Source organism: Myiozetetes cayanensis, unplaced genomic scaffold (assembly GCF_022539395.1).
Source record: "Myiozetetes cayanensis isolate MyiCay16 unplaced genomic scaffold, myiCay2020 scf31, whole genome shotgun sequence".
In the NCBI taxonomy this organism is placed as follows: Eukaryota; Metazoa; Chordata; class Aves; order Passeriformes; family Tyrannidae; genus Myiozetetes; species Myiozetetes cayanensis.
Window position 1 is genome coordinate 3,368,693 of NW_026087533.1, and position 27,709 is coordinate 3,396,401.

At 58.4% G+C, this 27,709-nt stretch overlaps 3 protein-coding genes across 7 annotated transcripts; 1 reads left to right on the forward strand and 2 right to left on the reverse strand.

Annotated features, from left to right (window-relative positions):
* The first annotated feature begins 639 nt into the window (after positions 1–639).
* On the forward strand, positions 640–5,620 carry GPN2 (GPN-loop GTPase 2). 2 transcript variants are annotated; one of them, XM_050326531.1, is made up of 6 exons: positions 640–1,432; positions 1,916–2,062; positions 3,190–3,346; positions 3,614–3,774; positions 4,410–4,540; positions 5,017–5,620. In XM_050326531.1, the coding sequence occupies exons 1-6, from the start codon at positions 1,016–1,018 to the stop codon at positions 5,087–5,089; spliced, it is 1,086 nt and encodes a 361-aa protein (XP_050182488.1). In that variant the 5' UTR covers positions 640–1,015; the 3' UTR covers positions 5,090–5,620. The 2 variants fall into 2 exon arrangements, with proteins under 2 accessions (XP_050182488.1, XP_050182489.1); XM_050326532.1 differs by lacking the exon at positions 1,916–2,062 and having other exon boundaries at positions 644–1,432.
* A 4,776-nt stretch (positions 5,621–10,396) lies between these two features.
* SFN (stratifin) lies at positions 10,397–11,370 on the reverse strand. Its single transcript, XM_050326535.1, is given in 3 exon segments — positions 10,397–11,173; positions 11,175–11,342; positions 11,344–11,370. Coding segments are annotated over 3 exon segments (972 nt in total).
* A 2,695-nt stretch (positions 11,371–14,065) lies between these two features.
* Positions 14,066–27,307, reverse strand: ZDHHC18 (zinc finger DHHC-type palmitoyltransferase 18). 4 transcript variants are annotated; one of them, XR_007630156.1, is made up of 10 exons: positions 27,038–27,307; positions 24,301–24,461; positions 22,710–22,859; positions 21,349–21,486; positions 20,818–20,866; positions 20,431–20,533; positions 18,953–19,062; positions 17,693–17,792; positions 15,676–15,767; positions 14,066–14,795 (listed from the first exon to the last, which is right to left on the reverse strand). XR_007630156.1 is itself a non-coding variant. In XM_050326527.1 (9 exons), exons 1-9 carry the CDS (start codon positions 27,289–27,291, stop codon positions 15,726–15,728), a joined length of 1,107 nt encoding a protein of 368 aa, XP_050182484.1. In that variant the 5' UTR covers positions 27,292–27,307; the 3' UTR covers positions 15,395–15,725. The 4 variants fall into 4 exon arrangements, 2 of the variants coding, with proteins under 2 accessions (XP_050182484.1, XP_050182485.1); XR_007630157.1 differs by having other exon boundaries at positions 14,066–14,802; XM_050326527.1 differs by lacking the exon at positions 14,066–14,795 and having other exon boundaries at positions 15,395–15,767.
* Positions 27,308–27,709: the final 402 nt, after the last annotated feature.

The following is a 27,709-nucleotide window of genomic DNA, read 5'->3' on the forward strand; positions in this document are numbered from 1 at the left end:
GGGGGCGCTGTGGGGGCGGCGGCCGCTCCGCGCCCGGAACGCGGCGCTCCGGGGGCCGCGGCCACCCGGACCCGGCGCGGGGGGCACCGGCGGGCGGTGAGCGGCCTAGCGGGGAAAAACCGGGATTGGGGAGGGAATTACGGGATTGGGAGGGGGGGATACGGGACTGGGGAGGGGGTATGAGAGGTGAAAGGGCCTGGGCAAGGAGCGGGGGTGAGGGGAGAAGGGGGGAGGGAAGGGTGGTCGTAGGGGGGATGAGGGGCCCCGTGGGGGAAAGGGAAACACGGGGGCACAGGGGATGAAGGGGGGACGTGGGGTAAAGGAGGGTGCCCGGCAAAGGGAGGGATGCAGCGGGGATGAAGGGGGGATAAAGGGGATAAATGGGGGCGCAGGCAAAGGGGAATGTGGGGGAGAAAGAGTGTCATGGGAGAAGAAGGGACATGGTGGAAGGGGAGCATTGGAGAGAAGAGGGAATACGGGGAGAAGGGGGATGTGGGCAAAGAGGGGTCACGGAGGAAGAGGGGACACGGGATATGCGGGACATGGAAGGGAGAAGGGATGTGTGGTGGGAGAAGGGACACAGGAGAAGGGAGGGTCTGTGGAGAGTGGGAATGGGGGTGACATGGGGAGGACAGGGAGGGCAGAAGGGACAACAGTGGAGGGGAGGACAGGGGGATGTGTGGGCACTGCCACATCAGGAAGGACCCAGCGAGGGTGGGACTGACCCCACAGCTGGGCAGGAGCAGGGATTTGCATCCCACAGGCACATCCCAGGGGCTGGGGGGGGGGTTACCCCTGTGTTCAGAGTGGGGGGCACTGGTGTCACCCACCCCAGCATGGGCTCAGTGCGAAGAGTGACACGAAGTGGCTGCAGCATCCCACTCCACCCTCTCCCTGGGTGGGAATTCCAGCAGATCCCATCCCTGCAAACACAGATTAAGCAGTAAACGGGTTCTTTTCCCCCCTCCCAGCCAGCAGCAGCAGCAGCAGCAGCAGGAGGAGGAGATGACCCACCATGTCTGAGGGCAGCAGGGGCCGCTCGCCGGCCTTCGGCCAGGTGGTCATCGGGCCACCGGGCTCCGGGAAAACCACCTACTGCCACGCCATGAGGGAATTCCTGGCGAGGATCGGGCGCAGGGTGGCCGTGGTGAACCTGGACCCCGCCAACGAGGCGCTGCCCTGCCCCTGCGAGCTGGACATCGCCCAGCTCGTCACCCTGCCCGACGTCATGGGCAGCCTCGCGCTGGGCCCCAACGGGGGGCTCCTCTACTGCATGGAGTACCTGGAGGCCAACGTGGACTGGCTGCAGGAGAAGCTGGAGGGGCTCAAGGGGCACTACGTCCTCTTTGACTGCCCCGGGCAGGTGGAGCTCTACACGCACCACAGCTCCCTGAAGAACGTCTTCGCCCACCTGGCCAAGTGGGATTTCAGGGTATTGCTGGGATTCTGGGGGCTCTGCAGGGGGTTTGGGGTGGGTGGCTGGCGCACCCCGTGTGAGGCTCCACACCCCGTGGGGGTCGTGGGGAGCAATGGCTGTTTTCTTCAGGAATTTTTTGGCCTTCCCTGTGAAACGGCTTTGTCAGGGAAGGAGGGGAATTTTGTCTGATTTTTGTCCTGCTTTATGCTCGGAGGGATTGGCAAAACAGCGGCTTGTCGGGGCTTTTAGTGCAGTGGGATTATGGATAGAAATACGGGTTGCTTGCTCACACTCGTCACAGAATCACAGAATGGTTTGGGTTGGAAGGACCTTAAAGCCCATCCAGTCCCACCCCCTGCCATGGGCAGGGACACCTTCCACTAGCCCAGGCTGCTCCAAGCCCTGTCCAACCCGGCCTTGGACACTTCCAGGGGTGGGACAAGCACTTGCTGTGCTCCGGGGTCACCCCCACAGCGTGTGTGTGTTTTATCCGGGCAGGGAGGTCGATGCGTGCTGGGACCCTTTTTTCCCCTGCCCTGTGAGGAGCCCCAGGTGACATCCCAGGCCCTGCCTGCCCTGCCTGCACCCCGTGGGACGTGCCCTGGGCCTCCTTGCACAATGGGAGATGCAGATGAGGCCGTGCAGGTGAGAACAGCCCCACAGCCCAGGGAACCTGCTGACGCGGCGCTTGCTTTGCGTCGGGGCCAAACCATGAATGTGCAAACCCTGTGCGGTGCGAGCAAGAAGGGCAGGTTCATTTGCCTGAGAATGTCACCGGGAATCTGCACATTAGAGGTTTATTCTCATTGGAATAAGTGGATGTGAAATTGGGGTTGCTAAAATAAGACATTTACGCTGCTGTTTCACTGCTCACACCTGGGCTGGTTTTTGGTTTTTTTTTTTGCTGCTTGTGACTCAGCCACGCTCAGTCCTGGCTTGGAGTGACTTCCAGAGGTCTGGGACCACACTGTTAGAGCAGCACAAAACACAGGGAATCGAACTGTTCATTAGTGTAATTATTAATTATTAGTGCAGACCGCAGTCGGCTCTCCCAGCAGAACGTGGTGTGCTACAGTTACTGCTCCTGAGTGTGCCGTGGCCTGAGCAGCCCTGTGGGGAAGGGGGGAAATCTGGGGGCAGTTGTGTCGTTCAGGGGGAGAATTAAACCCAGCTGCCACCCCAAAAAATCTGCAGAGTTCAGGCAAGTGGGGAAACTTGAGCTGCAAAGAGAGGAACCCTGAGGAAAGGGTTTGGGTGTTGGTGGAGGAGTTCAGCACCCCTATAAAGCCTCCCCACAGCCCTTCCCTGGGTCCTGAATCCGTGGTGCTCTGTGGGTGGGAGTGGGACAATATACACTTTTATATCCATGGATTTATGAATATGTTCACCTGGAGAAGAGAAGGCTCTGGGGAGAGCTTGGAGCCCCTTCCAGTGCCTAAAGGGGAGAGAGGGGAAAAGGGAGAAATTGTGGCTACCCCTGGGAGTGTCCAAGGCCAGGTTGGACAGGGCTTGGAGCAACCTGGGATAGTGGAAGGTGTCCCTGCACTGGAATGAGATGAGCTTTAAGATTCCTTCCAACCCAAACCCTTCCACGATTCTCTGATTCTGGTTTTCCTGTGCAGGAGGCAGAAGGTAGGTGGAACCTTTCCCTACGTGGCACAGTCAGGTCTGAGTAGATTGTGCTGTTGCCTCTTCCAGGCCGCCCCCTAAAGCAAGTGGATGGTTTTGTCACGGGTCTGACCTTTGTGTCCCTTTGTGCCTTTGCTTCCCAGCTGGCTGCAGTGCATCTGGTGGATTCCCACTACTGCACAGACCCTGGGAAGTTCATCTCCGTGCTCTGCACCTCCCTGTCCACCATGCTGCACGTGGAGCTGCCCCACATCAACGTCCTCTCCAAGATGGACCTGATCGAGCAGTACGGGAAGCTGGGTAAGAGAATTTCATGGAATCACAGCATGGCTTGGGCTTGGGAGGGACCTTAGAGCTCATACCCTTAAAGCAGGGACACCTTCCACTAGACCAGGTTGCTCAGAGCTCCATCCAGCCCAGCCTTGGATACTTGGTAGGGATTTGAGGGATGTGGGTTGAGCTGTGTCAGGTCTGTTTGGGAGTGGGAGTGGGAATGGTTGGGGAAAAGTGGTGTGAACCAGGGAATCTTGTGCTCTTCAACTTAAAAATTGCCTTGTTTCCCTGCAGCTTTCAACCTGGATTATTACACTGAGGTCCTGGATCTCTCTTACCTGGTTGATCATTTGGCCTCTGATCCCTTCTTCAGGAATTACCGCCGCCTCAACGAGAAGCTGGTGGAGGTGATTGAGGACTACAGCCTGGTGTCCTTTGTCCCCCTCAACGTCCAGGTGATGCAGCAGGAGGGAACAGGGATGTGCAGCTGGATATGTAGCACCTTGTTTATGCCTGCTCAGAGCTGAAAGCCTTGGCTGTGAAGAGACTCAGGGATGGAAAACAGGGAAACACACCCAGACTTGTAAATGATCCGTGGCAGCCAAAGGAAGAGGAAAGGCTGACTGAGCTTGGGGCTACCTGGGCCTCGTGTCCTGGGGTGGGGAGTTCAGGCTCCCCCTTCCTCCAGCCCTTCTGTGCCAGCATTTCAAACCCGGGCAAAGTATTACCTAGACCCTTGTCAAGTTAGGGAGCACCGAATAATTAGAAGATTGGGAGGAATAATTTGGGGAGGGAGGGCTGGAAATGTGGTGGTTAATCAGGGAGTTGGCAGAAGTGTCAACAGAGGCAAATGGGCTGGGACAAGGTGATGAAAGGGAGGCAGAGGGTGGAGGTGTCGGCCCGGCCTGTAGCACGGGTGTCCCTGTTTGTCCCATGTCCCCAGGGCTCGGGGGCTCTGCCAGCGTCCCCGGGGCCTTGGGCTCTGTGTGGGTGGCCCAGACCCTTGGAGAAAATCCATGGAAAGCCCACCATGAGCTCATGCCTCTGGGAAAAGACCAGATCTCCAGTGTGCCGTGTCCCTCCCTTCCAGGACAAGGAGAGCATGCGGCAGGTGATGCGGGCGGTGGACAAAGCCAACGGCTACTCCTTCGGAGACCAGGAGCACAGGAGCCTGGAAGCTCTGATGTCAGCAGCAGTGGGAGCTGATTTCCACTTCTCTTCGTATCCTCTCTGGTGCTGAGTTTAATTTCTCCTTCCCTGGGGGGAGAGAGGCTGGAGTTTGCAGGCCCAGGTTGTTCCTCGTGTCACCTGGTGGGTGACACACGTGTGGGGAGGGGGTTGTGCTGTGCCCAGCCCGTGGCAGACACTTGTCCACGCCAAACCCACCACAACTGTTGCTAATTGATCCTGGGAATGTGTCAGGAGTCTTTTCACAACTTTCCCCTCTCTCACACTCCCTTGGATGGGTTCATTCCCTGTCTTCCAAATCATACAGTTGATTCTCCTGGACTTGTCAGGTCTGGGATCAGGCAGAGCCAGAAATAACTCAGGTGATTCCTGCTGCTGCCAGCCCTGCATCTTCCTGCCAGCCTTGGGGCTAATGTGGGGCGGGTTCCAGGCTGAGAACGTTCAGAGCTCCTTGCAGAAGGGAGTGTTAGAGCCCAGCCCCTTGTTTTCCTTAATTACTGCGCTATCAGCACCCTTGCAGTGCAGGAGAAGTATGTGCAATCTCAGGACAAAGCCGTGGAAGAAGAGGTGATGGATCTGTGACACGCCCTTCCACGGCTCCTCTCTGTTTTGACACCTCTCCTTTTTTCCTACCGGGAGCTTAAGCTGTGACTCAGAGCAAGTGAAAGCCCTTCCAGACATAGTCTGGCTGCTGGACTCCCTCTCTGGGTGGGTTTGAGCTCCCAAGCTTCTGCCCTGCTGCACAGAGCAGCGATTTGGCAGAGAGGAGGTGGCTGAGGGCAGGATGAGCCGGGTCTTTCCTTAGGAACAGAGAGGTTGAGCAGAGAAGGCAGGATTAGCAAGGAAAAGAAGAGAGATAAAAATCTCCTCTTCCCCATCATGACCAAGACAGATCCAGAGAAAGAAAAATCAGTTGGAGCTGCCTCATCTGCAGAGGGACTTGAGACACAAGTTCTGGGTTTGCTGCAGGAGGAACGTGCACGGCCCTCGTGCTCCGGGGAGCATCCGGGCGGAGACGCCTCCACTCCGTCTCGAGGACAGAAAGATGTTTGTTTTTCTTTTTCTTGGAAATAATGATGGACTCTTTCTTAATAAAAGAACTCCTTCGCCTCACTTTCATCTTGTGAGTTTGCTGAACCTGAATAAATAAACCCAAGAGAGCTCCAGGGCCCGAGGCTAAAGAGCCTCGGGTGGGAACGTCGCGTTGCGTGCGCGGCAGCTCCGTGTGTTGGCCGTGTCCTGCTCCTCTCTGATCTGCCTGAGAACAGGCTCAGCGTTTGCTGGAGGGAGGCAGGACTGTGGGATAGGAAAGCAGGTCACTCCTGGTGATCCAGGAGTGATCCAGAGGCTGGAGGTTGGGGCGCACGGAGCGCAAACTGCCAGCTCGGCTCTTGGAGGCTTTTGATTAAGAAAGCCCCTGTGTGACTCAGCTCATGGTTTGCATGTAGGGCCTTTCCCAGCAGCTGCCTTGTGTGTCCTCATCCACCTTCTTTTTCTCTGGGCTTGCTTTGTTCCCATCCCAAATGCCAGGGCTTCCCCTCCTTCCCAAGTGATTCCCCTTGTTGTCCTGCTGGAGCTCCCGATGGTGACGGCGGCAGCTCCCGGCCTCGTGTGCCACCTGCCCTGATTCCTGCTGCAGGCAGCGGCTGGGAGATGGATCTGGAGGGCTGGGGGGTGGGAAAAGCGAGGTGTCCACACCAAGGAGCCTCCAAGTGCCTCCTGGCAGCTCCACGTGGGATGGGAGCGGGCGAGACTCCCAATCCCAGCTCCATGTGCAGACTCAGCATCGCCTCTTGCCCAAGATCTTGCATAAAATGCAACAAGGTTTTTTTTTCCCAGGATGGTTTGGCCCTTGGCAGAGGGATTGCAGACGGGATCTTCAGTGGATCTAAATGTAAATGGGGTCTTGGACAGCTGGGCAGGGAATTAAAATTAATTTTTTCCTCCATCTCCCAGCTTTTTGGTCAGGATTTGGAGAAAAGGAAGAGCTCAGGGGGAAGAGGGTGAAGACACACTTTAATATGCTTTAACCAGACCCATTCCCAATGAAACACTGCACTGAGATTTCACATATCAAAGTCAAATCCCTGCCTGCTGCCAGTGCCTCAGCTCTTCCCAAGAGCCCAGGGACTTCTCTGGCTGGAATCCAGCATTTCAGTGCTCAAGATTGGAAGCCAATCTAACCATAACTGAACTGAAATTCCATCCTCACCCTGTGGCTTGTGGCTTTATCCCCCCCATTTTTTTGGAGCTCTGTGAAGGGATGGGAGACGTGGTCATAAAAATATTAATTTTATGGTGGCTTTCTCATGGCTTTGAGAGATTTGGTGGCTTAAAAGGGTATGGTCAGGTCAGGCCGAGTTACACAAGAGCCATCAAAGCTTTTGTGGCTTTTTTGGGTTTTTTTATTTGAATACCCTAGATATCTGCAGCCTCAGCCCTGCCAGTGCTGGAGAAAATGGGTATCAAAGGAGGTGGAAACCGCTCAGCTCAGGGAACCTTGGCTGTGTCCTCCAAGTGCTGAGGTCTACAAGAGCTGCAGCCTCAAAAATGCAGCATTTTTGCACTAAAAAGCTTTTTACAGCTGAGTCAGGGGCTGAGTTGGGACCCACAGCCCAGTGGGGGCTGCTCCTGGTCAGGGTGACACGGAAAATGGCTCAGCAGGAGACAGGGAAGGCTGCAGACCCTGGTGTGAAACGCAGCCAGCTCCTGCATCCACGTGTCCCCACGCTGGGAGGGGACAGGGGCTGGGAGGCTCCCGGGGCTCAGGGAGGTGACACTTTGGCTCCTGTCGCTCCCGTTGAGCAACTGGCTGGGGCCAAGGGCCGGGATTCGTCACCCCAGCTGAGGCACAACCCTGGCACGGGGTGGAGGAGGTGGGGGGGGTACCCAGCTTTCTGCTGAGCTGGTCCTGCCTGCCCCAGCCCCTCCAAACCTGGTGCTGGGACAGCCTGAGCCCACCCTGACCGTGGTGGGTGGGTGAGACTGGATATGTCAGGGTGTGATTTTTGGGGTGAAGGGGTTTGGGCTTCAACCACAGCCACCAAACTGGGGTTTGCTGTGTCCCCTCTCTCCGTCTTCCAGCCCATTATGGGGTTCCTGCACAAAGACTGAACTTCCCCATCAAGTGGTGCTTTCTGAGGGGCATAAAAAGCCTCCCCAAAAATCCCAAAGCCCCCAGAGCAGGCTCCCGGTGCCAGCCTGGCAGGAGGCTGCCCATCACTGCCCCGAGGCCAGGGTGATGGTCACCCAGTGCCCAGACACCAGGGAGGTGCTGGTGGTGGCTCAGCCAGGAGCCAGCCAGCCCCAGCCTCAGGCACAAAGCCCTGTGGGGAGGTTGGGAGAGCTGGGGACAAGGACAGGCCTGTCTGTGGCTCCTGCAGTCCCCACTCAGGACGGGCAGAGCCTTTGCAGGTGGCAGGGCCGGGGTAGCATCCCCCACATGCCCTCAGAATCCTGTTTTGGTGGCCTTTTCCCCATGGCTGCTGACCCCTGTGTATGGGGCTGTGCCACGACCCTGCTGGGAGGGTGGGGGGCACTCCCTGGTCCCCTCCCTGTTGGTAAAGACACTAAAACTCATTTATTTGAAAGCTTTCCTGGGTGTCCCTCCTTACACGGTGTCGGGGATGCTGGAGAGCATTCCACAGCCACAGGACAGGGATTGGGGTCCCAACGTCTCCCTCGCTTTTCCCATCTGGGTCCCATCACCCTGCATGAAACAGGGGGCCAGCAGGACCCCAGGGAACACCCCGCTCTCCCCAGCACCACAACCCTCTCATGGGAGGTGTCCCGAGGATCCAGGGCCTCCCTCCCAGCCTGGAAAAGCTGCTGGACCGGCTGGGAGCCGACAAGGAGCATCCTCCTCCTACACGGCCCAGCCAGGCTGCAATTTGGGGAGCTGTCGAAATCAGTTAACTCCTGGGAAGCCAGCGGGAACCTGTGGCCCCGAAAAGCAGCGGGGATGGACACAAACCCCTGGTTAACCCCCTTCTCAAGCACCAGCACCCCCCAGCTCCCACCCTGCCGTGCTCCAGTCTGACCAGTCTGGGCTGCTGGCGGGTCAAGGGCCAGCGTGAGCCCTCGGCTCGTTTTTCCCGTTGGCCGCCCCGGTTTGGGTAATTACAGGTCTGGGGCTGGTTCCCAGCCTGGGAGCACTCGGGGCTGGGAGTGTTGGGGCCCCTCGCTGGCCTCCCTCCCCCAGGACCAGCCCCTCCCCAGCTCAGCTGGGACCTGTGGAGCAAACGGGACCTGGAGGGTCCAAACCATGAGAGGTCACAGTGGGGATGGGGAGGGGACTCAGGGGTGGGCGAGGGGCCAGGGGGGCTCACAGGGGTTAATCCCCTCCGCTGGTCTCTGCTCCAGATGAAATGTCCCACCCAGGGCAAAAAGCTTTGAGCAACCCAACCTCCCAGGGCAGCCACTGCTCTCCCTCGGCAGAGCCCTGGCAAACCTCGGTACATCCCTCGCTCCCTGGATACCCCACAGTTCCTGCGCTTCCCTGGTCACTTCCCTGGCCATGCCTCAGTTTCTCCCAAGCCCAGCAGCTCCTGGCACCCCGTGAGCTGTGCTTTGGCCACGCCAGGGCTTGGGACCAGCATGTCCCCCACGTCCCCACTTCGGGGCTCCCGCCGAACCTGAGTCACGGCGCGTTTCCTCCCGGCATCCCGGTGCTTCCCATCAAAGGCCGGCTCCTGCCCAGCCCTGCTGGATCTGATGAGCTCATAGCCCAGGGTGCCGTGACTGTATTTTATTGTAATTATTTTTCATGTTGAAACGCGCTGTCGGCGGGGGAAGGGATGGGGGGGGAGCTGCGCCCTTCACCGTGGCCTCGTGCCAGGGCCAGGATTGCTGAGCTTTCACCTGCCCCAGCGAGTCTGGACCTTGATGGGGACGTCCCCACCCTTGTGACACCCCAGGGCCGTCCCCGTGTCGCTGACAATGTGGCTGTTGGTGGATCTTCCTCCTCGGAACTCAGAGGAGCTGGTGGGGGAGGACCCACACGGGGGTGTCCGTGATGGGCTTTGGGGTTCGTACCAAGGGAGTGGGACCCCCCCAGTGTGGGGTCAGGGACCTGGGAGCACCCCTTGGAGCAGCCAGCTCTGGGTGGGGCTGGTGGAACCCTGGTCTGGTGGATGCAGAGCCCCCCACCAGCCTTTCCAAGGGCTGCCAAGGAAGGGGGTTTGCTGGGCACCCCAAGACCCCGTTGTGGGGCTGGGTGGGGGATTGAGAGTAGCTGATTTTGGGGGCCCACTCGACTGCTCCCACACCCTGGTGGGATGGGAGGTGAGGCGGATGCCCGGCGGCGGCGGGAGCTGCCCAGACACGTGTGCAGGGAGAGACGAGGCAGACCAGAGGCAGGAGTGCAGGAGACGGTTTATTGGAGACCCACAGAGGCTTTGGCAACACGAGACCCCCTCTCCTGGAATGGGGAGGGGGCTGCCCGGACCCCCCCTTGCCCCGTCCCGGCCCCTCACCTCCTCCTGTCGCTGCTCCAGCCCTCCGGGATGGGGGGGTTTGAAGCTGGCACATGCCAGGCTGGACACCCCCTCCCCCAAAAATTGTTAAATAGCAGGGGGGCTGGCAGCCCTCCAGAATGGAGGCACCCTCTCTCCTTTCTTTCCCCCTCCCCGGAGCAGAGGATGGGGGAGAGGGAGGAGGGAGGCCATGCCAAAACCACCCCCACTCCCGGCATCCAGGCTTGGGGAGGTGAGGGGGGCCGTGGAGGAGCTGAGGCTCCTTCCCCCTCCAAAAAACCAACCGACCAAAAAAAAAAAAAAAAAAAACCAAAAAAGAAAAACCAACAACAACAAAAAAAAGGCCACGAAGAGATGCCGAAGGGACCGCAGGGGGAGGCAGGTGGGGGCCTGTCCCCGGCTCAGCAGGGGCCGTTCAGTTCTTGGGCTCTTCGCCAGCCTCGCCGCCGTCTTCCCCGGCGCACTCGGCTGTCCATAGCGTGAGGTTGTCCCTGAGCAGCTGCATGATGAGGGTGCTGTCCTTGTAGGAGTCTTCGCTGAGCGTGTGCAGGTCCCCCATGGCCTCGTCGAAGGTGGTCTTGGCCAGGGAGATGGCCTGCTCGGGGGCGTTGGCGATCTCGTAGTGGAACACGGAGAAGTTGAGGGCCAGCCCCAGGCGGATGGGGTTCGTGGGCTGCATCTCCTTTTTGCTGATGTCCATGGCCTCTTGGTAGGCTTCCTGGGCGTTCTCTATCGTCTTCTTGCGGTCGTCCCCGGTGGCCACCTCGGCCAGGTATCGGAAGTAGTCGCCCTTCATCTTCAGGTAGAAGACCTTGCTCTCGGGGTCGCTCGCCTTCTTGATGAGATACTTGTCCAGCAAGGCCAGGACGTTGTTGCAGACGCCGTTCAGCTCCCGCTCCACCTTCTCCCGGTACTCGTTCACCAGCTGTGCCTTGTCGTCGCCCTCCTCGGTTTTGTGCTCGATGCTGGAGATGACCCTCCAGGCCGAGCGCTGGCAGCCCACCACGTTCTTGTAGGCCACCGACAGGAGGTTGCGCTCCTCGTTGGACAGCTCGTCCCCGTGCTCCACCACGGCCTTCATGAAGTCTGCCATGTCCTCGTAGCGCTCAGCCTGCTCGGCCAGCTTGGCCTTCTGCACCTGGTGGTTTCTTGCCATGGCTGGGACGCGGGCGCGGGGCGCGGACGCTTTGGGCGAGGAGGAGCGGGGCCGGGAGCCGTCGGAGCCTCTGCCGAGCCCTGCCGCCGGGATTCGCTTTTGGCTGGGCGTCGGAGCCTCGAGCGAGAGCAGGAGGAGCCAGCCAGGTCCAAGGAGTGTCCTCCTCCTCCTCCTCCTCCTCTGCTTCCTCCCCGCCGAGCCCGGCCCTTAAAAGGAAAATCGCGGTGAATCATCGCCCGCGGGCGGCGAGCGCTGGGGAGGGGGCGAGGGGGGGGCCTGGCCAACGCCCTGCCCTCCCCGTGGGTCCTCGGTGGGTGCAGCACCCGTGGATGCCCCCAGGGTCTCCCCACAGCCAACGCCCACCCGGGGGAACGCCCATCCCGCTGCTGAAAGGGCTTGGAAGGGCGGCAGCCGGTGGGTTATCGTTTTTGGGGGATGGGGTGGGGGGATATACGGCAGCGTTCGACTCTTCCCACCACCACCTCCCCCCCGAAGAAATGGGCCACGGGGTGTGTCTGCTCGTAAAAATGGTTTCCTCCTCCCTCCCCCCCCCCAAAAAAAAAAAATCATATCACTGTCGTTTTTAATATGGTGATTAACTCGCCGGTAATTGCGAGGGCTTGACGGGCAGGTATTTATTCCCACAGGTGGGGAAACCGAGGCAGAGAAGCTCCGCACCTCTCCCAGGCGCCGCGGGAGGGACCGTCCCGAAACGGGCCACAATCACCCCGTGCCCTTGAGCCGCTGCACAGCGGGACCCCCCGGACCCCCCAAAACGCCACCTGCCTCTGGAGCGAGCCCGGATCCAGCCGGCAGCGAGGAGACCCCGACCCCACCAACCTTGTGCCCACCTCCACCCCAGGGCTGCGTTTCCCCCTCCCACCACCCCCAGCAGGGACTTTTGCCACCCCTCGAGCTGTCACCCAAGAGTTTTAGGGTTCGTTCTTTAAAACTTTTAAGGTTTTTCCACGCTGCCCGTGGGCGCTGGGCCGCGGTGGCAGCTCGGTCGGGCCCCGATTAGGATCAGTGCTGCGCCTTGCGCTGAGTTTCACTCTCGTCCCGCTCGAGCTTGTTGCCACACGCCGGGCTCTGGCACAGCCCGGGCCCCGCTCCCTGCCCAAACCCGGCCTTATCTGCGTGCGGGAGCGTGCGGGAAGGGCAGGGTGGGGCGGGCGCCCGGCGGCTCCGGGCCAAGGCAAAAAGGAGGGGTGTGATTTTTTTTTTTTAATCAGCCTGACTCGCTGCTTGACTCCTCCCTGTGAACAGCCCGGCTGGGAGCGCCCAGTCGTCCCCCCAACTCTCACACCCCGTTCCTCGCTCAGGTGGATCCTGGGGATGGAGGACACAAGAAAGACCCGAGGATGCTTCTCCCAGCCCAGAAAAACACTCCCAGCCTTCACACCGCTCCCTCCCCACCCCAGAAAGTGGGATTTGGGGCTGTTCATCCCCTCCTGGCCAAGCCCCCCTGGCACATGGTGGGGTTGGGGTATCCGGGGTACCCCTGCCCATCGAGGGGCTCACATGGCATGTAAGGGTGTCCAGCTCCTCCAGCCCCGCTATGTCCCCCTCCCAGTGTCACATGCAGCACCTCACCAGCAATCAGAGCTCCTTCCCCAGGTCAGAGTGTTCCTGTGGGAGCAGGTTCTGCCCCATGAGTAGGGAAAAGGTGTCTTCCAGAAGAATGGGCACTTAGGACACCTTGGCCCATCTCCCACCCTCTAACCAAGTGGACAAGTCAGACCCAGAGAGACTCTCCAACCACCCCACAACCCCACAACCATGCCCCCCCACAGAGGGGCTGGAGACAAACAGGCACCACGATGTACCCAGCCCTCTAAAATCCACCTCCTTTCCTTGGAAAACCGTGAGGCAGCAATGCCTGGGTGGGTTGGTCTGAGCTCACACCCCTTTGGGCAGCAAAGCCATGCATGGTTGGGGTCTGCAGCCCCCAGCCCTGGTGAAGGACTCGCTGCCAGATGGGGCTTCCAGCCCTTGGGATGGTCCTGCCCCACCCTCTGCCTGCATTTGGGCTCCTTGACCCCCTGTTGGCTCCATGGGGAGACCCTGGCAGGATCCCCCTTCCCCAGCAGGACACGTGTGGGGTGTGGATGGTTCAGCCTCGGATCCGGCATCTGCCAAAGGGGCTGAGCTGCTGCCAAATTTCGGCTGTGCCGGGCTGAGAGGAGGCTGCAGGAATGCTCTGCTCTACCGGTTCCGTGGAAAACCAGCGGTGGGTGAAGGGAAGAGCCCCAGACCCTGGCGCAGGGGCTGAGGGTGAGCTCAGGTGCAGCATCACCCCCGGAGCTCCCATGGGTGCCCTGTCTGCCAAAGAGCAGCCCCAGAAGGTGCATCCCAAACCACTCCATGATCCTGTGATCACCCCGGGGAGCGGGGCACCCAGTTAACCCCAGCCCTGGGGATGCTGCCCAGGCCAGTGCACGTCTCCAGTCCCCTGAGCCAAGGGCAGGCGTGGGCTGGGCTCTGGCAGGAGGCAGAGGATGCTCCTGGCCATTCCCAGCGGCACTGGAAGGATGCCCACAGCCTGTCCAGCCACCCCATCCAGCCCTGCCGCTCCCCCTGGCTGGGGGGACGCTGCCAGCTCCCAAAACATCAGTGGACAACGAATTTTTCCAAGGGGTGCTCACTGTGCCCCGGGTCCCACAGCCCCACTGCTCTTTCCTCAGCCTGGCCGGGCCCTTCCCGCTGCACAGGAGGGTACAAAGCCGTGGATGGCTGAGACTTGCCCCAAGGCCACCATGCCACAGCCCAGTTTGGGGAGCTCCTGGCTCCTGTCCCCGTGGCCACACAGCCACTGGCAGAGGGGTGCCAGCCCTCCGTGGCTCCCCTTGGCTCCCAGCCCAGCATGGCACCGACATGCCCAGGCACGAGCCGCCCCCAGCAGCCAAACACCGGCCTACAGTAAATAGGAGAAACTTTTATTTTTGTTACAAAAGTCAAAGGCATAAATAGATGGTGAGTCCTACAGGGCTGGGGGCAGGCCTGGCTGCTCCGCTCAGCTCCCAGCCCGGCCGGAGCAGGGAAGGCTGCTCGAGGTGCTGCAGGGCTGGAACCCCTTCCCCTAAAACTAGAGCTGGGCTAAGATGAGGCTGGAAACAGGGAGCCAGGGGGCTTGCAAGGGCAAACTGACCATGTACTAACTCCTGTCCGGAGAGGAGAATCCTCTGGCACACGGAAGGGCTGGTGGGGTTGGGTGTGTGATGCCACTGGCTGGGCTGTAAACGTTCTGCTGCGAGCCTGCTCCTTCCAAAACCCCGCTGGGGTGCCAGCCACGACCTTCCAGCATCTGCAGCGGGGAGACACCGTCACTGAGGGTCACACCGGGGAGCCACCGGCGGCAGGAGACAGCAGGAACTCCAGTTATTGCACTCGGGTGGGACGGCTGTATGGCTTTGAGCTCCGAACCCGCGGGACGGGCCGTCCCGGCTCCCGGAGCGGGGTTGGAAAAGGTTTTTTTTTGTTTTTTTCCTTGTGCACGGCCGCTTTTCCCCTCCCCTCTCCCTGGCGGCGGGAGGGAGGGAGGCGCGGCCGCGCAGCCCTGGCGAGCGGAGGCACTCGTGGTGGTCATGGCTGTGGGCTCAGCTTCCCGTGGGATGCGCCACGGGAGGCGGAGGGCTGCGGGCTGCCAGGGCTCCGGGTGCTGCATCCTCCCGGCGAGAGGGAGAGGAGAGGGGAGGAAGAGAAAAGAGAGGGTTAGTGCCAGAAATAAACGAGTAGAAGGAGCAGAGCGGAGCAGCCGGGCTTGGGGGCAGAATGGGGACAGTCCGGGATGGACGAGGTGGAGGGGGAGGAGGGAGGAAGGGGCAGTGGTCTCCAGAACTGCTCCAAGGCTCGAGTGGCAGGAGCTCGTGGGGTGCTGGAGGGAAGGAGAGAGGCAGCTCTGCAGCCCACAAGTGACACAGGTCATCATGATGTGCCCTGGAAGGAAATTACCTGGGCCACAGGCACATCAGAGAGGGAATCTGGTGTTGCAGAGAGGAAAACAGGCAGAGGGGAGGGAGGGGAGGGACTGCCTGGCCCATGGGGTGGGTCAGGGCTGGGGTTAGAACTCTGCTCCAGCTTCCACCACTCTGCTAAGGCCACAACTCGCTCTGAACACCAAATCTCTGCATCCCTTGGGGGCTTTCTCCAGTCCCATCACAGCAGCTCCACCAAACACAAAGCAGCCTGGTGTGTCCTCCAGCCAGCCCCAGGCTCCAGGACCCCTCTGCCCACCCCCATCCACACACCCATCCCACACATCCCCCTTGCCAAGGCCCCAGCACGAAACTGGGGGAAACCAAACCCATCCTTCTCTTCCTGCAAAGCCTTCAGGTGACTCTTCACCCACACAACCCAGGGATTGGATGGATGGATGGATGGATGGATGGATGGATGGATGGATGGATGGATGGATGGATGGATGGGGCTCAAGGATGCCAACAGATCTGGAGGGTGATGGGCTCCATGCACAGAGCTGGTCATGCAGTGGGAGATGGGCGGTTCGAGTGGATGGCAGGGAGAAGAAAGTGGTTTCTTACCAGCCAACCCTCAGAAATCAGGGCTAAGGTCCGAGGAGAGGCAAATCCCGTCAGGCTGTGCAGGAAATGGCAAAGTCCTGGCAGGCATCCTCCTGGGGAAGACACCAGAGGTTATGCACCTCAGCACCTGCCACGGGGCCAGGGGGGCTGGGAGAGACAGGGAGCACAGATCCCGGCAAGGAATGGACACTGAGGTGACAACAGGGAGGGGATGGGACTCTGCCCAGCCTGGAGATGTGGGACAGCAACATCCCTTCACTCCAGCAAGAGTCACAGCAGCACCAGCTGCTGCTCATCCCTCATAGCAGGATGTTCCAGGAGCTTCCAGGTGAGGCCTGAGCCTAAAAGAGTCCAGCTGCCACCTGAGAGATGTCAAACACCGAGACACCTGCCCTCTTCTGTCTTCAGGGAATAAAATAATAACCCAAGCAATTAACTCTTTAAAAATAGAATTTTATTGAGTAACAAAGGAAACTGGTTTAAATAAAAACAGGAAGGATTCTGGCCCCTGGTAAACCCCCCAACACTGCTCCTCTGCCCTCCCCAGGCACAGAATGTACAGAGCACGATGCTGGTGAATTCAGGGGGGCTGGGCTGCCCCCCAAAACGTGCTGCCTCTGCCTGAGGTTGAAATAGGCGTGTCTGATCCATGGAAACCTAATGAGCAGCTCAACATTGCAAGCCCCTGCCCTGGTGCCAACGTGCACAACACTCCCCGCCCCGGGTAGAAAACGTTCTATGTAGAAAAAAACCCCTACAAATTGTGCAAAAACATCCAGCAGCTTTTAATAACTTGATTCAAGTATTGCTACAAGGTTTGTGGCTCTCCCTGCACTCCAGGGACACAGAGCTGGCTGCAGAGTGATGGTCACTTGGATGAGCCCAGGCAGCTGCAATCACTCCTGAGAGACTGGGGACATCCCTTCATGGATGAGCCCAGGTGGCTGGAATCACTCCCAAGGTGCTGGGAACAGCCCTGGGGGACACTCTGCTGTCCAGAAACCCAAACCAAGAGCAGATCATGAGGTTATCAGGCCCTCTCACTGCTTCCTCTGGAAAACTCTACCTAGAAAGGGTGCAACCCTCAGGAATTCACACTTTTCTGTTGATTTGTGGTCTCCTACAGACAGGACATAATCCTGGCAGGCTACAGCTCCCAAATATGACAGCTGCAGCCTTGCCAACCTGCATGTCACGAGGGGAGTCACAGAGCACAGAATGTTTCTTCTTCCCTGTTAAAGGAGGGTCCCCCAAACTGGTGTTGCTGCAAAACGTGTCTGACCGACCGGCAGGGCCAAAACACGGAGTCCTTCAGCCCCTCCCTCAGCAGCCAGCCAGAAAACAGGATCAGCAGCACCTGGGATATCCTCACTAACTTTTAGGTCTGCTGGGAGCCAGGGTCCTCCCAGCTGAACAGCCCCACTTACCACGGCACAGCAGCTCCTGGACAAGGAAAGCCGCTCCGGCAGCGGCCGAGGGGAGACCCCGGCTGTGAAGGGACAGAACGGCCCCTCCACGCCGGCACAGGGGAGCAGGATGTGTTTGTGGAGACAACAGGGATACCAGGGAGCTTGTACCTCCTCCAGCCCAGAGTGGGAAACACTTGCCAGTCCCCACATGCCACCTCACAATTCCCAGCGGGAATCACAGCGATCCGCCGGAGCACACGCTGGGGGCTCCGAGGTCTGGGGGCTCCCTGGGTGCAGCAGGGACCCCCTGCTTTTGGCACAAGTCCCAGAGTCCCACAGGCTGTCAGGCTCTGCCAGCCAAAAAGTCCTGACAGGCCACATCACAGTGAAACAAATTAAAAAAAATAATAAATAAATGTTAAAAAAAAGGAAAAAAAAAAAAAAAAGAAGGCAACATATGGCTCGAGTGAGTCTTTGGCAGCTCTGGGTCACAGGGCTGTCCTGCCTGAGGCTGGGGAGGTGGTGAGAGGGGAAGGTACTGGCTGGAGCAAGGTGCAGGCACAGCAGGCACTGGGAACATCACAGCACTGCTAGGGAAGGCCTCCTACCATGCTGGTGTCAGTTTTGGCTCCAAAGGAAGGGATTTCGCTCTTAGGACTGGATGGGGTCCCGTTATCTGGCTGGATAAATCCTCTTCTGTCTATCAAACTGGAGAACAGAAAGGGAAGAGGAGTTAAGGGACTGGAGATTCTGAAGCCAGGAGCTCCCAAGCCACGGGGAGGGCTCCCCCTGGGAGCTGCCAAACAAAGCAAGGCAGGATGGTGGAGAACAAACCACACACTTGTCACACAAGCCACCGGCCAGCCCACAGGCACAGAGAGCTTTGGGTCACCACAAACCCAAAAGGGAACTGGCCAAAGGTCTTCACAACACAAAACTGAGTGACTGAGGAAAGAACTGGAGTAAAACCCTATTCTCATCCCCACAACCTCCCAGCTAACAGCTGGGCTCCCTGAATCCACAGATTTACCAGCTATGAACGGCAGCACCGGCATTTTGGCACCTCTGAACCCAACAAAGAGCCTGGGGGCACTTCAGAGCAGGGCCTGATGTAACTGTAGACCTGACTTTGACCCTCCATGCTGCTGCTGTTACAGAGTTAGCACCTTGGAGATGCTTCACCTGAATCCAAATTAGATCCTCTGAACAGACTCATCTCGTGGATCCCCACATGCCCCAGGACAGAGCAAGAGCTCCAAGGCAGGTCCTCAGCTCCTGTGGCAGAGCAGAGCAGGCCCTGACTCTGCCCAACTGCACCATCTTGTGACCAAGCAGTGATTATCCTGTGCTGCAGGTAACTCACAGCCAGGTAAGAGCCTTTGGGGGGGTGATCCTGAGCATTCCAGGTGATCCAAGTGTTGGTAAAGCCCAAAGTCTCTGCACTGGCTGGTGTAGTCAGAGTACAGGAGGAAAACCACACTGAAGATCATAGAATCATGGAATGGTTTGGGGTGAAAGGGACCTTAAAATCATTGGGACAAGAAGTAATGCTAGTACTAGTACTGACCATCTTCTGCCAAGCCCTTTGATGCTGTAACTCTCCCCTTATTCAGTTGTAGGGCGTGTTTTATCTTCAAGTTCCATGAAACAACTACAAGTGACCCAAACTCCTCAAGCTCCAACACAGAAGCAAAACTTCATCTCCCACTCACACATCTGCAGCCTCTCTCTGCAGAGTGGGAAACTGTTTCCTCCACATCACCAAAGCAGATGTGTTTGTGCTGGGAGGTTCCCCTGAACCACGATGAATCCTTCCTTTCCCAGAGCAGGATGCAATTCCCGAGGCTGTGGAGGCCCAAGGCTCTTACCTGGGATGGAATGGTCCACACAGCACCGCACAGCAGTTCGTGAGGATACTTTTATGGCTGTAGGGATTGGCAAACTCCGAGCCCCTCTTATTTGACCAGGACCCTTTGATCTGAAAGGGGAAGGATGGACACAGATCAGGATGGGAAAGGTGTGGGAGCAGATAATGACAGGATAATGGACTGGATACTGGACTCGTTCAGGTCCTTGCTCGAGAGGTTGAAGGTTTCTCTTGCTGCAAACATCCTCCCTCTCTGCTTTAACAAGCAGCCAAGTGCTGCCTCTTCCTATGCCAAGGTTCAGCCTTGCAGCTGGAAAGCTCTGAAGCTGTGCCCTCCCTGTGCTGCGTGGCAACGTGTCACTGTCACCATCTGCCACGCCAGCCTCCTCCTCCTCCTCCCTTCTCCAAGGCTGAAAGCCCATCAGAGCAGGACTCCAGCTCGTGGTCCCTCTTGGGCCCCTCAGGCTGAACAAACAAGGAGGGGATTCCCAGCTCAGGCTGCAACCAGCAGCCTCCTGTGTGTCCCCACCCTGAGCAGCTGTCACAGGACTCTGCTTTCGAAACCCCGGCCGCAGCAGGCGTGGGCACACACGGGTGGGCAGATGCTATACCTGGCCTCAGGCCCCCAGCTCCAGTGAACCATTTACCAGCACATTTACCAGCACATTTCCTCCTCTTGTTTTTATTTCCTCCCCCACCCCCCACAGCTGCAACAGAAGGCTGGCAATGAGGCCAGAGAGAGGCAACGGGCGGCTGGTGCTCTCGGGACTGGGGTACAACTTGCATGAGCTTCACTTACACAGCCTTGAGCAGTTCTGCCACACCTCAAGTGGAGAGGAAAGGGGAAAGAGCCAAAAAAAAAAATAAAAAAAGGGATGCAAACCTGCCTTCTGCAGTGCTGGAAGCTTCCAGCAAGGATTACAGGTACTTCTGGCCAGAAGGGTGAATTTTGATTCCGAGGATCAGACAGATCCTGCTTTTCCATTCAATTTGCCCCACTCAGGGCACTCATTTGGCCCTTGGAGTCTGCATGCACGTCAGATTTGAAGGTAAATCTCATCAGATGTCTGTGCATTATTTGCTAATTAGAGATGGGGAACCGCCAGAGACAAAGGGACTCGCCCAGGGTCTTGGAGGAAACCTGTGGTTACACAGGATGCTGAATTCACATCATCAAATAAATCTCTGGGGCCAGCCTTCCCTTTTTTAATCTCAGAACTCCTAATTTTAAGCAAGGCCACAAACAGACTGGAAAAAACACACACGTGATGGTTCTAACTCAGCTACCTGAAACTGCAGCCTGAATGCCCTGGGCTCAGGCTGCTTGCTCTGCAGTGGGTTACCACAGGCAGCACATCTTACAGAAACACTGCACTGAGACAGCCAAGGATTCCCTGAAAACCTGCTCAGGGTGGATCAGGGACAGCCTGGCAGAAGGAGGAGCATCCAGGTACTGATACAGAAGGACAAGGTACTTACATCTTCATTCGTCGTCAGGTTGGAGGCGACTAAATAAGTGTGAAAACCTGAGAGGCCCAAAATAGACCAGACTGAGAAAAAACAGATCACCAGCTCCAGCACAGTGAAGGAAAAGTCAAGGAACTCTCAAGGAACAAAATCATCCTGCAAGGAGAGGCAGAGGACTGTTTGGGGAGGTTTGGGCAAGCTTCCCATTCCCTGAGCCGGTCTGCAGGGATCCACCAAGGCACAGCCCGTTCCAGCTGCTTCCCTCTCCATCTAAACTTGCAAACTGGGAAACAAGTTTGCCACCCACCCTTACAAAGAGCTGCTGGCCCCTCCCTGTTTAATTAGTACTGCTGCACCAGTGCTGGGCACCCCAAGCAGCTGCTGGCAGCACAAGGATATCTCGCGGGTGTGGTCTTCAGAGTGGCCAGGAATCCATCCCTCTGAGAGCCTGCAAAGCAAAGGGACAAGGAATGGCATCCCATCAGGCAGCCCTGCCTCTGCAGCCAAAACTCCCCTCCTGAGCAGGCAGACACCTCCCTGTGAGCCTTATGGATCTGCCTGTCTGCCTGAGCAACATCTGCAGTCTGGGACTTGGCAGAAATGTCAGAGCACACACACGGCTCCAGGAGATTTGGGGCTGATGGGAATGTCACCTTCCCTGTCAGGTTAGGAGTGGATTCACCACCAGCTCATCTGCTCTGGGTGGGGAGAACTCCATCCCCAGCTCTCAAGCAAGCAAGGTGCAGGTGGATCTGTGGTTCCCTGAAGTCTGGGGCCCCGTTTATTTGAGACCCACGCTCAAAACCCTGGTGTAACCCAACCAGGCCCTTCCCATGCTCTGTCCCAACAGGAGCAGTGACCCAGAGCTGCCTGAGGTTGTTGGTGGCCCTGAGCACAGCACACAGCAGCGGCAGGACCTGTGGTACTCACGCAGGGTGAGGTGGGTGACGACGCAGGCGAAGATGAAGGCGGTCAGGAAGGAGAGGGAGAGGATGAAGGCGTAGAAGTAGCGATAGTTGCGCTTCCCCACGCAGTTCCCCACCCAGGGGCAGTGGTGATCGAATCTCTCTGGAACACAGGGGCACGTGAGGGACAAAGTGAGGACTCCTGCCACCTCAACCCCAAAGTGGAGCACAAACTCTGCTCAGACTCCAAAAACGAGGAGCTACAAATCGAGCTTCCACCCACCATCCGGAGACCACAACCTCTCCGCAGCAGCAGCAGCAGCACGTAGGCACAAAGTTTCAGTGGGGCACTGCTGCCTGCTCACATGGTCTTTTTTGCCATCAAACCTTTCCTCTCACAACCTGTTAAACACAAGCCTTGTGACTGGTAACTATCACTACAGCTTGAAAGGGAAGAGGGACAGGGCAGGAGTTCTTCCAGCTCCCAGCGGCGCTGGGTGTGTGTGCACGTGGCAACCGCTGCTCCCTCCTGGTGTGTCAGCTCCCCCCTCCTTCTCAGGGGCAGAAAGTTATAAAGATACACCTCTAAGCCCACAGAAACTGCCTGGGAACCTGGGGCAGGTGCAGTGTATCTGCAAACAGCCTAATGAAAGGGCTGACAAGACTGTGGTAACCATTTCACGGGGAGCATCACTGCAAACACAACCCCCAGCACAGCCCGCTCCCCCAGACACCTCCTCTGCAAACAGCGCTGCTTTCCAGCCTCAGGAGGAGGCACAGCCACCCAGGGCTATCCCCAAACACCAGCAGCTATGATGGTGTCTCTGCCAGCCTGGGGACAGCAAGGCCACCCACAGCAAGGAGCCTGCAGCAAACCTCGTTCAGTGGAGGCCTGAACTGCATTTTTCAGTACCATCCTTCAAGAAGCAGGAAAAACAGAGACACAGAGCCTTGGACCTGAGCCACTGCACTGGTGCTGCTTTCATTGTAAATGGGAACGAGACAGACCCCCCCATTATTTTGTTTTATAATCCTTTAGAAGAAAAAGCAATCTGTCCAGGAACACAAGTGACAGGATCTGTGACACGACTCAAGGGAATGGTACTGAAGTTGTGTCAGGAGAGGTTGAGGTTGGAATTTTAAAAAAGGTGTTGCCCCCAGAGGGTGTTGGGGCGCTGAACAGGCTCCCCAGGGCAGTGGGCACAGCACCAAGGTTCAAGGAGCGCTGGGACAACGCTCTGAGGGACAGGGTGGGATTGCTGGGGTGTCGTGGGCAGGGCCAGGAGCTGGACTGGATGACCCTTCCAGCTCAAGATCTCCTCTGAACACACAGTTAACCCCCTTTTCCCCCTGGGACAGCAGCCCCTCTGCCCCTGCCCTGCTCACCGACGCAGTTGTCGCAGACGCTGCAGTGCGAGGTGCGCGGGGGGCGGAACATCTTGCAGGTGTAGCAGTACTTGAGCTTCACCACGTACTTGTTGATCACCACCTCCATGGTGCGGGCGGGAGGGCGGTACGTGGAGGTCCCCATGCTGTCTGCAAGGGCAAGGAGGGACACTCAGACCCTGCAGGCACCCCCTCCCCTCCTCCTGAGCTGCTTCCTGGCACAGGGAAGGGACTGGCACGTGCTCCTGAAAGCCAAGAGGCAGCCAGGAACTCCCCTCAGCTCCTCACAGCGTTATTTATGTCCTCCCTTTGTTCAGTGGCAACGCTGCTGGGATGCCAAGAGGAAGCAGCAAGTGCCCAGTGCTGTGAGAACGTCAAGCAGTTTGGAAATAGGGAGTGTAAAGCAGTGCCCAGCTCGTCTCTGCGTGTCCAGCGGGTCACAACATCCGTGAATGCGTGTGTGGTTCCTCCTCTGCTCTGACAGCAGTCAGGGTGGCCTCAGCAGGAGCATCCCTGCCACTGCCAGCACACCACCTGCCACCCCACAGCTGGAGCTGTGGCACCACCAGCCTCAAGGGAACTCATTTCCATCACCGCAGGTGCCAAATGCTCCAGCAGGTTCCCTGAGATTTGAGGGGTGTGTGTGTTCGTAGCCATGAGAGGATTCTTCCTCCTCCCCAAGGTGGAAACTGAAGATTTCTAAAAACACAAGTTATATCTGTGTGTGATGCCACTTCATTACTCCCTGGGGACTGGCAGCTGGAGGCTGCTGCCCTGCACAGCAAAAGCTGGAAAAACCCCTGCATTGTGTTTGCAATTTTGGGAATTATTCCTTTCAGTCCCTCCCAAAAGAGCACCTTCCCAGCTCTGAGGGAGTCTTTGAAAACAGTCATGCAACAGTGAGCATGTTAAGAGGATAATAAGTGGATTATATTAACAGGAACAGCTGGCACATCAGGCAGCATCTGCAGCCAGATTACTGCTTTGGGCCCTTATAAATAGAAACATTGGATCACCACTCCGGGGATATTTTAAACCCATTTTTTAAGTCAGATGTAGAATTACTGCCTTGCAACTGTCTTCAGAGGGACAGACTCAAGCTGCCTCACATCAGCTTTGCTAAACATTTGTTAAAATCAGTCACACCAACAAGGTCCAAAGCTCCTGCATGCAAACACCTTCTTGGCTGTCCCCAAACCAGCGTGACAGAGCAGTTTTCAGAGGAGGACAAACATCAGCCTCCACTAAAGAACACCCTGCAGCACAGCAGGCTCAATGGCAAAGCACGGTCTTAAAAAGCATTAATTATCCTTCAACTTTGCTGCCTGGGAAGGCGATGGGACTGAGCAGGAACAAAAAAAAAACCTCCCCTGATGCTCTGCAGGTCCTCTCTGAAGCACTGCCTGCTGTGCTGGAGGAGTTTGTTGCACCTCTTACCAGGCCTCACAGTCTGATACTCTGATTTCTTCTCCCCCTCTGGACAACCAGTAAGGAGCCAAGACCCAAAAAGTGGGGCTCACTGGAATGTGTGTGTGCACAGACACGCAGCCATGCACGGAACCAAACAGGGGACAGGGAACACAGGTCTCACCAATCCGTTTTTCCAGGTCTGCTGCCTCACTTGGGGTGGCTCTGGGCAGGATTCCTGGGTCTCTGAAGCTTGTCTGGAGCAGGCAGCTGATGACAAAGAAGAAGAGGACGGCGGCGATGATGGGGATGGCCAAGGTCAGGTGAGTGGCAAGGAAGGGGCAGCTGTTAAAAACATGGATAAAATGGCATTGTTATCAATCACTGTAGAGAACCAGGTGCCAGCTGGGACGCTCCCACCAGGAATTACCACGGGGTAGCGGGCTCAAGCACTGCTGCTTTGCGGAGACCTCTGGGTATGACAGACTTTTTGGGGATATCAACCTTTTTGGGGGTGTCCTGTGCAGAGCCAGGAGCTGGAATCAATGATCCTTGTGGGTCCCTTCCAGCTCTGGATATTCTGATTCTATGAACAGCAAGAGCTGGAGTGGTGCTGGCTCTTGGGCACCAAGACACACCAAGGCCCCTGCACGCCACCTCTTTTGTCTTCTGAAGTACCAGAATCACCTCTCAAAAACCCCCAAAGCTGCCCCAAAGCCTGGTCACCTCTACAGCAGCACCACCAGGAACACACAGACAAACAGCCCAAGCCACACAGGGACAAGAATCAGCGTGACCACGATCCCTCTTGGATCACACATGATGCTGAGGGGGATCTTGGCTTCGATTCAACGCAGCTTTGCCATCTCTGGATGACTCATGTGCCCTTCCTGGTGTGCCAGATGTTTGGATGAGGACACTTCCAGCACTGGGCGCTGTGACAAGCCACCAGGCATCTCTGCAGTCAACAGCCACTCCTGGGCTCACCGTGCTGCGGCCTGGGGCTGTTTTTCCATGCATGAGGACTGGTGTGATCACACTCCACACCAGGGCAGCTCCGTTACTCTCAGGTGGCAGGTGAGGACAGCAGAGGACACACACAGTGCCACAGGCCCCTCCTGCAGAGGGGTTTGCTGTCACAGGCACTGATCACACCCTGCACAGACGGACAGGCTGCCCCAGCCCTGGTGTCTGTGGGCAGTGCTCAGGCTCAGCAATGCTCTGCAGCAGTTTTGAGAGGATTAAGCAACTTTTGTTTCACCTCCTGAGCTCAGCTGTCCAGAACAAAGCAGCCACCAAGCAACAAAGCCCCTTCAGCCCAAGCCCCTTGGTTGTCTCTCTGGCAGAGGGACAGAAAGGTCTGTGAAAGGAGAGACGTGATCTTGTTGTCACCCCTTTCCTGGGAGAATCTCTGGCACCCACTTAGCCCCATCAGGGAACAAGAAATCACATCAATCAGAGAATTCCAGAATGGTTTGGGTTGGAAGGGACCTCATAGATCATCCAGTTCCACCCCCTGCCACGGGTAGGGACATCTTCCACTATCCCAGATTGCTCCAAGCTCCATCCAACCTGGCCTTGAACACTTCCAGGGATGGAGCAGCCACAGCTTCTCTGGCCAACCTGCTCCAGGTTTTCCCCAAAAAACCACAAAGCGTAGACACAAGCAAGCCTGCTGCAAATCCAGCAAACTGTAACCCGTGACACGGAGGCATCCTGCTAAAATAACAACTTGGAAAGCCCCAGGGCATCTTCAACCCCAAGAGAGTGACTCGGCAAGGAGGGAGGCAGAGCAGATGTCCTCTGCCCGGCCACACAAAGCAGCCACTGTGCTAGAGCTGCCCGTTAGTCCCAGACCCAGCGGAGGGAGCTGTCAGGGGCACGGATGACGCGAAGAAATGAGTTTTTCCAGCGGGATGCTGTGACTGCCTCCCGCAGCTGCCTGCCCCTCTCGGCTCATCTGACTTCACAGAACCTCTAATCCGATCAAATGCCTTCATCTCACCGCCAGCAGGCTCCGCAAGCTTTACTCCAAGACTTGCAGGGAGTCCAAAGGCAGGCACTGCCCTCCCGCTCCAGGGAAAAGCATCTCCCTTCCCTCCCGAGGCAGGACAGCAGAATCCCTCTGAGGTGCCAATAACCCACGGTGCTCCTTCCCTGGTTCCCCAGGGCAGCACAGGACATACCGGGGTGCTCCTGGCTCTCCCCTCTCCCAGGGTGCAGGAGCAGGGAGCTTCCCTGGAGCAGCTTTCCAAAGGAAAGGGGGCTGGGGACATGCAGCTCCCTCTTCCCGGACACGGCTGCACAACATGGGCACAGCTCCAGTGCAGACCCTCGAGGTGGGACCCCCCAAGGATTTCACCATTTAACAGAAACACTGTTCTGAGATCCCACAGGTGGGCAAAGCCCACCAGCCTCGGGGGCTCCCGGGCTGCAATTTTGGGCCAGGTCTGTCCTTGGGAGCAGGAGGGGACACTGGGTCGGGGGTGGGGGGGTTTATTTAGAGACCGTGGGGGATCCTGAGGAGATGTTAAACCCTTTCCCGGGGCCAGACTAAGCAAACAAGGTGCAGGGGAACCTCTGGGCCCCCATAAACACACCTGGGGACAGGTGATGGGGCAGTGACTGCCTGCAAAGGGGGTCTGGGGGCAGTGACTGTCTGCAAAGGGGGTCTGGGGGCTGTGCACTGGGGAAAGGGCTTGGAGGGGTCAGTGGGGAGAAAGGAGGGGATAACGGGGCTCCCACGGAGGGGGGAAGGTGCCCCCCCAGCCCACCTCCCTCCACCACGAGGACAAGGGTGGGATGCCAACCAACCCCCAGCTCCCCCGAACGGAGGGGCTCAAAGAGGAGGGGACAAGGGCTGATTGCGGGGAAGGAGGCGAGGGACAGCCCCCGCACGGCCTCACCGCCCCCAGACTCACTCGAAGGCGAAGAAGAGGCCGCTGGTGACGAGGATGAGGCCGAGGGTGAGGACGAAGACGCCGCTGTGCCGCGCCAGCATGAGGCGGCCGCCGCAGAAGAAGCGGTTGCGGCCCGGGAACACCTCCCACTTCCTGCGGGGCCGCCGCGGCCGCGGGGGGACGGCGGGCGGCGGGGGCGGCGAGGCGGCTGTGCCCGGGCCCGGAGTCGCCGCCGCCGCCCCGGGCGGGATCTGCCGGTACTCGCAGTCCTTCATGGCCCCGCCGCGGCGCCCGGAGCCCCGGCCCGGCCCCTGCCGCCTCCCGGCCCGGCCCGCCGCTCCCCGGCCCGGCCCCGCTCCCGGCCCGGCCCCGCTCCGGCCCCGCCGGTGCCGCCCCGCGCCCCGGGCCCGCCCCGCCGCACAGCGCCCCCTGCCGGCCACCGGAGCGCCCTCCGACCGGGACCGCCGAGCCTGAGCCCGGGACTCTGATCCCCATCCCAACCCCGAGACCCCTGATCCCCATCCCAACCCGAGACCCCTGGTCCCCATCCCAACCCCGAGACCCCTGATCCCCATCCCGAGCCCGGGACTCTGATCCCCATCCCAACCCGAGATCCCTGATCCCCATCCCAACCCCGAGACCCGGTCCCCATCCCAACCCCGAGACCCCTGATCCCCATCCCAACCCCGAGCC

What these genes read in the sequence shown, in the direction of transcription:
- GPN2 (XM_050326531.1), top strand. Translation starts at nt 1,016, where the DNA reads ATGTCTGAGGGCAGCAGGGGCCGCTCGCCGGCCTTCGGCCAGGTGGTC. An exon ending in TGGCCAAGTGGGATTTCAGG is followed by an intron (nt 1,433 to 1,915) that starts GTATTGCTGGGA and finishes TTATCCGGGCAG; the next exon opens with GGAGGTCGATGCGTGCTGGG. An exon ending in ATGCAGATGAGGCCGTGCAG is followed by an intron (nt 2,063 to 3,189) that starts GTGAGAACAGCC and finishes TTTGCTTCCCAG; the next exon opens with CTGGCTGCAGTGCATCTGGT.
- ZDHHC18 (XM_050326527.1), bottom strand. Translation starts at nt 27,291, where the DNA reads ATGAAGGACTGCGAGTACCGGCAGATCCCGCCCGGGGCGGCGGCGGCG. An exon ending in AGACCTGGAAAAACGGATTG is followed by an intron (nt 22,860 to 24,300) that starts GTGAGACCTGTG and finishes TTGCCCTTGCAG; the next exon opens with ACAGCATGGGGACCTCCACG. An exon ending in CGTCTGCGACAACTGCGTCG is followed by an intron (nt 21,487 to 22,709) that starts GTGAGCAGGGCA and finishes CCTGTGTTCCAG; the next exon opens with AGAGATTCGATCACCACTGC.